General features: G+C 41.9%; 1 protein-coding gene across 19 annotated transcripts in view; it reads left to right on the forward strand.

Moving 5' to 3' along the window:
• Positions 1–222: 222 nt before the first annotated feature.
• The window catches only part of CAMK2D (calcium/calmodulin dependent protein kinase II delta), a 167,303-nt gene continuing 154,482 nt past the window's right edge, over positions 223–13,043 (forward strand). For 5 of the 19 annotated variants that reach the window (XM_061443383.1, XM_061443451.1, XM_061443465.1 and 2 more), the window contains exons 1-2: positions 224–712; positions 1,449–1,543. In XM_061443383.1, coding sequence (XP_061299367.1) covers positions 645–712; positions 1,449–1,543 — 163 coding nt within the window. In that variant the 5' untranslated portion in view covers positions 224–644. Of the gene's footprint in view, positions 713–1,448; positions 1,544–13,043 lie in introns of all 19 variants that reach the window. The other 14 variants (XM_061443364.1, XM_061443424.1, XM_061443459.1 and 11 more) reach the window with 4 other exon arrangements.

Raw genomic sequence — 13,043 nt, forward strand, 5'->3', positions numbered from 1 at the left:
CCCCCTCCCCAGCTTTCCTCGGGCGGTGTGTGTGACGTCAGGCGGCCGCCGAGGCGCGGAGTGCAGGTGCATCCGTTTCCTCGGCCACGGGCGCTTCTCGCCGCCGCTGTCCCCGGGGCGCAGCGCCCAGTCCCGCTCCAGTCCCCTCCCGCAGTGTGGGAGTCGCTCATCGCAGCGTCCAGGACGGGTATGGGAAAAAAGCCGCGACGGGGCGGCAGCGGCCTGCGTCGCTAGGGGGAGGCACGGCACAGGGAGACCGGAATGAGGCGCGGCGGCCCCGCGGGCGACCGGTCCCCGAGGGGGTTGGTGGTGGAAGGAGCGGATGGTGGAGGCACCCCTCGGCCGGCAGCGCCGAGCCCCTTGTCCCGGTTTTACTTTCCGTTTGGGGGCCACCTTCCCCGGCGAGCTTGAGGGAGAGGCTTATTGGTGTGCCTGTGTCTGTCCCCACAGGGCGCGGAGAGGACGCGCCAGCTGGCGGACAGGAATCCGCGGAGACAGCCCCGTCACGGGAGGAGGAGGAGGCGGCGACAAAGAAGAGGAGGAGAAGCCGGCGCGGAGCCTCGCCTCTCTTCGTCTCGCACCCTCTTCGCTGTTGCCATTTGGTCGTCCCTGGCCGCCGGAGATACCGGCGGCCGCCCGTCCTCATGATGGCCTCAACCGCCACCTGCACCCGGTTCAGTGACGAGTACCAGCTCTTCGAGGAGCTCGGGAAGTAAGGACGGAACCCGCCGGACAAGTCCCGCTGCTGTCGGGACGGCGTGAGGCAGCAGGCTCGGGGCGGGACGGGGGGGAAGGCGCGGCGCCTTTGGCTGTGAGGAGGCCCCGGTGCGTGAGCCGCGCTCGGGGGATGTCGCGGCCGGGAGCCGCCTTACTGGTGCTGAAAGCCGGTCGGGGTGCCTCGCTGCTGGGCCACACCGCGGGGAGCGCCTCGGCGCCAGCCTTTACGCACACCCTACCCCTCCCCCCAAACAGCGTCCAGGCTTTATGTGCCCGGGATGGGGGACCCGGGCGGTTAGGGGTGCCCCTTGGCGTCGGGGCGAGAGGGGCCAGGGCCGGCTGCTTTTTTAGCCGCGATCGCCATGTTGGCGGCCCGGCGGGAGCGGGCGGGAGGGCGGCGGTGTCACCGGGGATAAGGTGTTGGAACGGTGCTGGGGCTTCCGCTGCTCAGTCCCCTTGGTGTGTACCGGTCTGGAGGTAGCGAAAAGATGCCTTGCTCCCTGCCCAGCAAGCAGCCGGGAATGGCTTCGGTCTTACGGCTTGCACCCACCTTTCTGACGGGAGTAATCTTAAGTCTGAAAACATGTATTTTTTTATATATATATATTTTTTTTTTTTTTAAATTTTGCCGACATCACACCTCACGCTGAAAGCCTTTAAAACCCTCGCGCCGGTAATGGCAGTGAACCAGTTCAGTTGGACTGACACTTTGTCCACTTCTTGGTTTCCAGAGGGGCATTCTCTGTCGTGAGGAGGTGTATGAAAATCACCACAGGACAAGAGTACGCTGCCAAAATTATCAACACCAAAAAGCTTTCAGCTCGGGGTGGGTATATTCTAACCTAGTGTTTACAGTGTCTTCTCCCTGTTTTTTGCATTTTTGTGGTAGGCATTTAAAAAAGTAATAAAAATGGCTAAAGGATTTAATAAATTTCTTAATGCATTTTTATTTTCTTGGTTTTGTTTGGTTGCGTTTTTTTCCTTTTTTTTTTTTCTATGTTAAATGTTTTGTGGATCGACTGGAGGTTTGAGGCAGCTGTAAAGCATTTCAAGAAAAGATGTACAGGTACTAAAAGAATTTTACATTTTTCATTTTTTATTCCTCTAAATAACAGTGAATATCAGCTTGCAAGCGTTTTGCAAGCTGATTTTTTTTTTTTTTTTTTTAAGCTTGGGAAATAATGTTTCCTCTATAGCTTTTATTTAAAATATTATACAGTTACTGAATTGTGTGTTGCCATTGCATTTAAACACGAAGAAGGCCTATCTAACTAAGAGTACATGAGATAAAGTGTACTTTTACCTCATGCTAAACTTCATTATGAGAAGAAAATTTATGTTAAGGAAAGAAATTACAATTTTATGAACCAGCCACTTGTGAAGCAAATTGTTCTGATGAAGTGATGACCTATTTTGCTGTTACAAGCCGGCAGTAACACCTGCTGTACAGCTTGTTTATATTGTCTATGTGATGTGTGTATTTCCTGGATAATTCAGTCTCAGGGGGATATGATACATTTGAGGTAAACATACACATGACATCAAGCCTTAATGGTGATCTGTCAAGTGCTTAAGGCCAAGTCAGGGAGCATCTCTGAAGATATTGGGGATTATGGATTGTTCTCCGTTAACATTTATCTGTGTTTTGATGTGAATTTGTGGTGTGGTGAAGAATGTGGGAGTGAATAAGCATATAGTGCCAGAGGGTGAACCTGCTTTGCTTCTGATGCAGAGGAATTGCTGCAGGTAAATGGCATTACATTTAAACATAAAATAATACATATGATATAATAGCATGTTCTGGGAATATGCTGCTCATAAAGATGTTACAACACTGTGTCATACTCTTATTTTCAGCTGATGAAAGTTGTGTGAAAATGTAATTTTTACCTTTTGTTGAATTTTAGTCTTTGTACTTTCACTGCAAGATTTGTTTTCCTTTATTTTTCAAAAGGTACTTAAATTTAAAATACTTCTTTGCAGAGTTACGGATTTAAAGGCAGGGGGGCTAAGAAAATGGTAATACACAGATAAAATATTTCCACAAGTTTGCTAAAATCAGATCTTCTTTTTTCTTTTGTTAGTGCAAAAATGTGGTCTGTTGAATCTTGATGTTTAAAGTAACCCACCACATTCTGTGTGATTTCATAGGTCTTTGTACCTTTTGACATGAGAAGCTATAGTGAGATCAGCACCAGGGCGCTTCTGTGCTGTGGGTTTTATGTCGATGGGATAAGTCTTGGAATGCTAGGCTAAAGTAATAATTTGATAAGTATACTATATGTTTCAAGCTTTAATTTTTGTACTGCCTTGACTGTGCAGACAGGACCAGGTTGGTCCTTGGTGTAGTCCATCAGTAAGTGGAAGTGTATTTAGGAAAAGTTGGCTTTTAAGATGGCATGAGGCAAAATTCACACAGAGATTTTTCTACAGGTTTAGCACGTAATCACGTAAAGGAAGGGGTTATGCTTTAAATCTGGACCATGAAGTACTTCTTCTTATCAGAACGTGTATGATACCACATCCATGAAGGGAATGTGTTTCCATCTCTGTTTTCAGAGATCCCATAAATCTCTGAGGTTTTTTATTTGTTTGGGGTCTTTTTGTGGTAGTTGTTTCAGTTTTTTACTTTTTGAAATCTACTGGACAGCTGTTGAAGAGCAAGGTTCATGGAGAAATCATCAGATTTTTATTGGGCAGTTCTTTAATTGCAGAAATTGTACCTGTAGTGCAAAACTTAAGCATTAAAAAGCTTCAAACTGTGATGCTTTTTCCTGACTGGTAATAGGTATACAGCCTTTAACTATGATATTGGTCTCCAAATCTAAATTATAAGTTTCATTGTACTTGCATCTGATTATGATGAGGTACCAGTTCACTTTTGTGTTTTGTACTTACTTGAGATACCAATTATAATGTCAATCTAAAGGCGTGTTTATTTCGCCTCAACTGTGAACAGTTAGGAGGTTCTTGGCTTCAAAATGCGTGTCACTTGTACAGTGCCTGACTCTCTGGAAGTCTTTTAATCACAGTGTTGAATTTGGGCCTTCTTGCTTGCAAGACTGAAGAACAGGAAGTTAAGTGTTTAACATGGAGAAGTCAAGACTCTAAAGACCAAATAAAACTTCCTTAGTGTAGCTTTGAAAGTAAGAGTTATTTAGGTGGTTTCAGCACAGTCAAGACAGTCCTTCCCTCGCCATCCCTCCCACACCTCACTCCTTGGAGATCTATCCAAGTGCTTACTTTAGTAGTCCTTCTGAACTAAAGAACTTAGTCACAGACTTAAGCCAGTGAAGATGTGGTTTTTGTCTGTTCCCTTGTATAATTACAGGGAAATTTCAGAATAATTGTCTGTGTACAGACACACAGGCTTTGGTTTTAAGTTTGAGGGGAAAAGAAGATATGCCCCTGCTCTAGCAGAAGTAACATTTGTGCTTCTAAGTTGATGATCAGTTATTTATATCTGCTGTGCTCTTATTTACAAATTGTAATCAAGAATGTTATAAATTGTTTGTTATAAATGTTTAAATTAAAGTTTTAAATACTTCAGGTGGCAATTTCTGCTCCATGTTTTTCTGATTATAATAATTGAAATAATAAACGTTTGTCATTTAAATCTCTTCATGTCAGTATATGACCTTTTTATGGGGGGGGAGGGAAGGAACATACCCCTCTAGAGATGTGTGCAACAGTGAACAGGCATGCAGAAAACTAAGCATAAAATGAAGAATGTATGTTTACTGGTTCTTGGTTCTGTATCATTTCACCTGATGAGGTTGTTGGGATTTTCTTATTACTCAGTTTATCAAGTATGCTCTTTTGGGTTCCTCTGTCTTGTTTTTCTTGCAGTTGAAAGCAGTGTGGATAAAAGTGAACTTCTGTGAGGTGCCTTTTCCCTTGTCTGTTCTAAATCCCAAATAATTAACAAATCGTCTTTTTATTATTATCTGTACATCTTTTATCTTCTCTTTTGAGATGCTTCTGGCTTTGATCCAGATGGATTTCATACAAACAGATCTAATTTTCTTAAGAGGTTTGGTCCTCATTTTCTGACTAAAAAAGAAATAAAATAGATGAGTGTTTGCTTCTCTGATAATTCTTGAAAATATCAGTTACTAATAAGCTTTCACTGGGTTTAATTTTTTCCAGTAACTCATACTGACATTTTCTCTGTAGTGGCCAAAACCACTGTGCCTTTGATAGTAATTTGTTGGCATCTGTGAGAGGAGGATGATGTTCCAGTCCATTTTCTTTTCAAAGGCTGTTGTAAACACTGCCTACGCACACCTCTCCTGGCCCATAGATTGCTGCAGCAGAAATATGAACCGCTTTGTTCATGGGCATAAGCAGTGTTAAGGGTAATGTAAGAATCAGCTGGAGGTCTCCACTTCTTTGTGAAAAAGCTCTTGTTGAGCTTTCAGGGATGAGCCGTTCCATTAGCTTCAGTGAGCTTCTGAGCTTTAAGCCTTCAAGGCTTCACTGGTTATTTATCTTCCTTCTTAGAAGGAAATTTCCCTAACCATTTTTCAGCATCTTCCTATTCTTCAAAGAAGAGAGGGTTTCCTCTGAGTTTGTGACTGCTGATGCAGTGCATAGCCAGAGGTGACTACAGTGATTGTGCTTCTCTTAAACAAGCTCTGATGGGTGAGGAGGCTGGAAACCCCACCCTTTCAGAACTGTGTTTTAGTGGCATTATTGAGTAATCTTGCTGTGGGAAGAGTATTTCAGTATCTAAAGTTGTACAAGTGGAGCATTTCATGATCCCTAAAGTGATTTAAAATGCATTAGGGAAATGAATGACATGTGAAGCATGTAGCATAGTATTTTTCATTGCTGTTTTTCATGACAGAGATAAGTGTTTCTGTTGTGTCACTAGGCCAACGTTTAGTCAAGTAGCCTGTGTCAGCCCGTGCCAGATGTGTTACAGGAAGACAAGCTCTAATAAGGCTTTCAGTACTCCACAGGAGGAGAAAATAGTTCTTCCTAATCTAGCTAAAGATCTTAATCTCTGAAGCACACAGTTACCTGTGCAAGTACACTTTTAATGCTAATTTACGTTCTTACGTACATGTAAAGTTATTCCCACAAGTAGAGTACTGTCCTTAAGGGCATTTAAATGCCAGCAAAGCAGATTTTGTCTATGGAAGACAAGAATTAAGGTTAGGTTTTTAGCTGTTTTCAGTATCTAGCTCTGGTCTGTTTCTCAGGTTAATCACCTGTCAGAAGCAGTATGTTTACCTTTACCTTTCTCCATGTGATAAGAATGTTTATAAAAATGTTTTCATGTAGTAAGGAGGCTTACCTTCTAAGGGTGTGGTTGCCCTTTTTTAATGCTTATGCTACTTCTGTCTTCAGCTTAGTCATGGCATTCTTTTTGGTTAGACGTAAATGTGATTTAACGTGGATGATTTATCTGCATATTTATCTACAAGTATTTGTTTCAGTTGCAAATTACCACAGGTTTTGAGTCTACCAGATCTATCTGTTCAAATTGAGTCCATTCAGAAAGCTCAGAGCAGTAGAGAGCACTCATACAAGTGTTATTAAAAAACCCCAGATATTTGGTTAGGTGTTTTTGTTTTGAATGTGTTTAGCTTTTGGCTTGATTTGACATTTTTTACCAGTGAGAATGAAGACTTTGAAACTTACTGTGATGAACATTGGTTGGTAGTAATTTCTTCTCAATTTGAATGAAATTTTAAATAGATTTTCCTGGCAGTTCATAATTAAATTACCTATAGCAAATATTATATAATTTTGAGAATCATAGAATCATGAATAGTTTGAGTTGGAAAGGACCTTAAGATCATCTTATTCCAGTCCCCTGGGCAGGGACACCTCATACTATACCATGTTGTCCAAGGCTCTGTCCAAACTGGGCTTGAACAGTGCCAGGGAGGGGGAACTTACCACTTCTTTGGGCAACCTGTTCCACTGCCTCACCACCCTCGCAGTAAAGAACTTCTTCCTTGTATCTAACCTGAACTTTCCCTGGTTAAGTCTGAACCCGTTACCCCATGTCCTATCACTACAGTCCCTGATGAAGAGTCTCTTTCCAGCCTCCTTGTCGGTTCTTTTCAGATACTGGAAGGCTGCTCTGAGGTCTCCCCGCAGCTTCTCTTCTCCAGGCTGAACAGTTCCAACTTTCTCAGCCTGTCTTTGTATGGGAGATGCTTCAGCCCCTGATAGCCCTTGTGGCCTCCACACTTGCTCCAGCAGCTCCATGTCCTTTTTAGGGTGAGGACAGCAGAACTGCACACAGTTCTTCAAGTGGGGTCTCACGAAAGCAGAGTGGAGTGGCAGGATAACCTTCAAGCTGCTGGTCAGTCCTTTTGATGCAGCGCAGTTATTAATCATGCATCAAGTTAGAAATTATTTGAATGTATCTGTCCCTCTTATGAGCTTCCAATTTTCTCTCATTATGTTTCACTACTACTTTGGCCTGGACCCCTTCTTCACTTTCACAGCTGTTTCACTTAAGTGCTAACAAAAAGGGTTCTTGGGGACTTACTTAGCTACTGCTTTCCTGCTTTTTTTTTGTCAGGAGTTGTGAATTCTGGCACCAATATGTGCTTCTGTTCTGTGTGTTCACGTACTGCAAGCTGAAGGCTTAGCTGCACATCTAAACAGTTCCACTTTGGGAGTTGTTTCTGTTGGGAGAGAAGAAAGAGCTAAACAGAGGGGAAGATACGAGCTGATTACCTTTATGCGCTGTTCACATCTGCATTCTGATACCTAAATATGAATGTATTCTCTTCCTCCTGGTCTGAGGGAAGGTGTGTTCCCTGGTAATGTTTTAGTAGTTAGGTCCAAATCAGATTTCCAGATGAAAGCTTTCGATCAAATACAGAAAGAAGGAAACAAATGCAATGGCAAATACTTAACCTTCATTGTCGATTGGTTCTGTCTTTTTGCACAGAATGCTGTACACTGAAAACACTGTTTTATGTCTGTGGCAATCTAAAACTACAGGTCAGCTGAGCTATTTCAGTGACTTCTGCCCTCCTTGACATCAAGGTAGAAATACACTTGTTCCTGGAAGAACTGAGACTGAATTTCTGACTGTTTGCTCCACATCTGATTTCAAAACCTTTCTCAGTCTTAAAACCTAAGTGAAATAAAAATAGTGTTACTATGTAAAAGTCCTGCCATATGTAGGTTTCTAACCTCTTAAAACCAAATACTAACAATTATTTATTCAGTTTGTCTGGTTATGATTAGTGGTATGTGAAGTCATCTCTGGGTTTGTTTTTTGTTAATTTTTTTAAATTATATTTTTATTATTTTTATGGTCGCCATTTTGGCTGTTGCTTAGAGGACAGGAGAAGGCTGTCATTTTTTTTTTTTTATTTTATTATTTTTTTATTTAATTGCAAAGTGCCTGATCTGAGAGATTTAAATAAAAGTTAGATAAATATTTTGCTTTACAAATGTAAATGCTGCCAAAATAGTGCTTTTCATTCATCTGTCCTTCATTTTACCTCCTGAGAAATGTAGGCTAGGGTGTTTCAGTATGTCAGGATCCAGGTTCCACCTTTGTAAACATTTACTCCACATTTGTGAAATACTATGTAAGGATATTGTGTGTATTTTTTTAAAGATTATGTGAAAAACATAACTTCCTCTGTTCATTGAAAAAGGTTAATAGAGAACAAACCCCTAACTTAAAGATGTTAGTTCCTTTAATTCCTCATTAAAAATAATTATGCCATGAATTTGAAGAAACATCTGCTGTGTTTTGTTAAGACACAGAAATCCAATGTCTGTCTGTTCCTTGTATGTATTGAGCTCTGTGTATATCTTTGTCTGCATGTTTGTGCAAACAACTCCTCTGTTTAATCCTAGTATTATGAGAAATGTCTTGTGTATGGTATCAGAGTGGAGAATTTGAATGACATGGTTTAGCATTTTCTTCCAGGGCAGACACTTCCACTGTAATCCAGTGTTAATTTCTAGACTGTAGTTGCCTTGTTCTGAAATGCAGTTTTGGTTGTTTGAATTAGGAAACTCTCTTTAAAGCTTTGCAGCCCTGTTAATTCCTGTTGCATCTGATTGGATGTATTCTGCTGAACTGAGAGTTTACTTAATTTCTCTTGAATCTGTGGCTTCTGTAGGTGCCACTAGATAGAAGCATTACCTGTAGCTGAGTCAAAAAAGCTGGGGAGGGAAAGTTTATGCAAATTTGCAGATACATCTGATTTCTGATTTAGCTTTTATTCTAGTCCAGGGCATGTTTAGTTGAAATTGAGAAGCATAAATTGTGCTACAGCATGTATTTGTTTTTTGTAGTTGGGTTTTTAAGTCCAGAGAATGGTAATTAATATGCTGAGCAAGCTATTGCAAATAAGTCTGTGCAACTTTTGGTTGAAGTTGGTTGTGTTTGATGGAAAGGAACTTTGCCTACCTGGGGATTTGAGGTAACTTGAGGCCATTAATTCCTGGCCTTCTGTAAGTAATAGATATTCCACAGGAAACTTGGGAGAGTAAAACATGCAGGCTTAATTTAAAAAGCAACCCCCAAAAACTTCTCAAAAGTAAAAAAGTAGATTTTATTAAATGATGGAAATATGATACTGTAGATATTTGCTGGTCAGGATGAAACATTTTGTCTTGCAATAGGAGGCTTTTATTATTCTTCTCACTAACCAAGAATTTATACACTGCTGCAACAAGTTAACATCCTGGTGGTGCTTTCCAAGAGAACTGTCTGGCATACATAAAGCAAGAATAAACTTATGTTTTGGCAGTCACTTTCACTTTGAATGTAGAGTGTGCTTTGTGAAGAAGCTCAGATTGGTCATATGATTTCTTTTGCTCACTTACAGCTAAGTCATCAATTAGGTTGTAAGTTGGACAGCCTCTCCCCCTATCCTGAAGATGCTGGGGAGGGAGTTGACTCTTCTAATAGTGCATCAGTTTTTGCTCTGCCAACACAAAGCTGGCAGTTCTGTGGGAAGCAAAAGCATGGCTATGGTTACATTCCACTGCATGTAGAACTTGACCTAAACTAGTCTTTAGTCAAAGGTTATTATTTGCAGAATTAAAAACTTCAGAATCTGATCTGTAAGTAGAAAAAAAAAAATAAATAAAAATATATGAACTGCATGTTTGCTGAGTGAGCATGTGCATGAGTGTTGACAGATGTAAGGTATATAAAAGAATAGAATACACCAAACCCCTGATGGTAAAGTTAGTTGACAGTTGTTAGGTGTATGGTCTACAGGCAAGTACAGAGCACTTCTGAGCAACTCATCAGCCCTATGGCCTGCAGCTAGCAACTCTCCTTACCTATGGAACAGGTACCTTGAACCTTACCTGTGAACAGTGTACCTTGCCCAGCAAGGGAGATGAGCAAACCTCAGTCTAAGCAGGGAGGATAACACACCTCTGCTGTAAAGTTTCATCATCTTGGCATGTGAGAAGGAAACAGAAACATCCAGCATCAAAGCTCATGTCTGTGGCAAGCAATCTACTGCATGTGTTTTCAGAACGTTGTTCCTGATTTAATTGTAATCAGGAAGTGCTTGCTTGTAAATTTTCTGCAATGTGAATGGAAGTGTCGCAGCAACAGTCACGTTGCATATTCATGTTGCTGCATGAACAGATGGGGTTCCTACATAATATCCATATTTGACAGTCTGATGGGATTTGCCAAGCCTAAGCTTTCATTTATATTTTAACTTCTTGGAGAGATAGGTTTGTGATTTAATCAGTTAAGGGAGGCCTTGAAATTACTTGTACTGTGTAGCAGATTTTGAGCAGTGCTTAGGTATGATTTTGGTTTGGGAGACTTCTTGTAGGAATAGTCTTAATATGCTACTGCTCATTAGAATAAATGGTCACCTAATTCAAAGATTTCCCTTGAAACCTTCCTCATTTGGCTGATTTTATTCATATCCTTCAATAAGTGAAGATGTGTTGTATATTCAGTTGAAACATGTAACATGGACAGAGTTCTGTTGCTGTGGTACTGCCTTGGAGGGAGGATTTTGTACTGTAGGGCAGATGACCTCTGGTTTCCCTTGGGGCAGCTCCAGGTGCTGGTGAACTTTGGTTACTAAAACTCCCTTAAAGACGTGTTTTCCACCTTTTTTTGTAGAAAGATGTCACAAATATTAAGTGTCTGCAATATGCAATTACATTTCAGTATAGAATGCAACCTTCAAACCCTAATTTTTTTCTTACTTGTGAAACACTAGAGCTATGAAAATCTAAAGCTCACCTTGGTGCTTTTTATACTGTGTATACTGCTTTCAAAATGACAAAAAATGAAGCTCAGGTATAAGGTAAATTGCTTAGTATTGCCTTTTTCATACAGCATAGGCAGCTATGAAACTGTGGTTAGGGTTGCACTGGTATATGCTCATGGGACTAAATACCTGGCTGATCATGGCATAAAAGCCCTCTTTTTGCAGAGCTTTTTAGTATCATCACCCCCAAAAAGGAGGGGGGGGAGGGGGGCAAGTTTTTTTTTGTCAGATTTCTGCATCTTTCTGTGGTGCTTTTGCTGATATTCATAATTTATGCTTACTAAGTTTAGCATATTAAAAACAGTTCTGGTTGCTTAGTCTTTCAGTTAAATCCTTTCAGTAGTCTTTTACTACTGGAGAAGTCTAAGATTTATAACATGATGTGTACTGGTGCTGGATGGAAGAACTTCCAAAACCCAGTGACATTGCTTTGTACCTATAGCACTATATGGTATTTCGTAACTGTTGCATTTGTGTTTTGGGGGGAAAGGAAGGAAGGAAAAAAAGTCACTGGTATAGCACTCTGTGCGTGCGTATGTGTTACATACAGAAAAAGATGCATCAGAGTCTGGCAAAGCTTGTGTGTACCCAGCGAGCTTGTTTGCTGTAGGAAAATGTTTCATGCTGAAAGACTTATTAACTAAAGTAATTTTACTTGTAATGAGGGCATGAATTAGTGTCTTTAAATTTTTGTTTATTTGTGGTTAACATGATTTGTCTGTCTAAATGAAGTAATAAATTGCTTTCAATGACATGTTAATCAAAACATGCAATGAGATTAGTTTTCCCAGAGTAGAAGAAGGTGCTGATGTGTGGTCCATCCACCCTCCTAGGTGATGTGTGTTAATATTATACACGTTGTGAGGACCAGATCAGTGGTATAGATCACCTTACATACTTAATGGTGGCAAGTTTAGCATAGTGACCCGGGGAACTACAGACCAGTCAGTCTCACCTCTGTGCCTGGCAAAGTCTTGGAGCATTCTCCTGGAAGTCATGCTAAGGCACATGAAAAACAACAAGGTGCTTGGTGACAGCCAACATGGCTTCACTAAGGGGAAATCCTGCCTGACCACTTTGGTGGCTTTCTATGATGGGACTATGGAAATGATGAACAGGGGTAGAGCTGTTGATCTCATCTACCTGGACTTGTGCAAAGCGTTAGACACTGCCCCACATGACATCCTTGTCTCTAAATTGGAGAGACATCAATTTGATAGGTGGACCACTTGGTGGATAAAGAACTGGCTGGATGGCCGCACGCAAAGAGTTGTGGTCAATGGCTCAATGTCCAGCTGGAGACCAATAACCAGTGGTGTCCCTCAGGGATCGGTGTTGGGACTGGTCTTGTTCAACATCTTTGTTGCTGACATGGACAGTAGGATTGAGTGCGCCCTCAGCAAGTTTGCCGATGACACCAAGCTGTGTGGTTCGGTTGATATGCTGGAGGGAAGGAATGCCATCCAGAGGGACCTAGATATGCCTGTGAGGTGGGCTTATGCCAACCTCAGGAAGTTTAACCATGCCAAGTACAAGGTTCTACACCTGGGTTGGAGCAATTCCAGGTGCAGTTACAGGTTGGGCAAACATGAGATTCAGAGCAGCCCTGTGGAGAAGGACTTGGGGGTGTTGGGTGATGAAAAAATGAACATGGGCTGGCAGTGTGGGCTTGCAGCCCGGAAAGCCAATCGTATCCTGGGCTGCATCAAAAGGAGTGTGACCAGCATGTTGAAGGAGGTGATCCTGCCCCTCTACTCTGCTCTTGTGAGACCTCACCTGGAGTATTGCATACAGTTCTGGTGTCCTCAACATAAAAAGGACATGGAACTGTTGGAACAAGTCCAGAGGAGGGCCATGAGGATGATCAGGGGGCTGGAGCACCTTCCATATGAAGACAGGCTGAGAAAGTTGGGGCTGTTCAGCCTGGAGAAGAGAAGGCTGAGTGGAGACCTCGTAGCAGCCTTCCAGTATCTGAAGGGGGCCTCTAAGGATGCTGGGGAGGGACTCTTCATTAGGGACTGTAGTGATAGGACAAGGGGTAACGGGTTAAAACTTAAACAGGGGAAGTTTAAATTT

The sequence above is a fragment of the Pezoporus flaviventris genome, unplaced genomic scaffold, assembly GCF_033815535.1.
Source record: "Pezoporus flaviventris isolate CSIRO_AGI_PZ_B2104156 unplaced genomic scaffold, CSIRO_AGI_Pfla_v1 ptg000002l, whole genome shotgun sequence".
Taxonomy (NCBI): domain Eukaryota; kingdom Metazoa; phylum Chordata; class Aves; order Psittaciformes; family Psittacidae; genus Pezoporus; species Pezoporus flaviventris.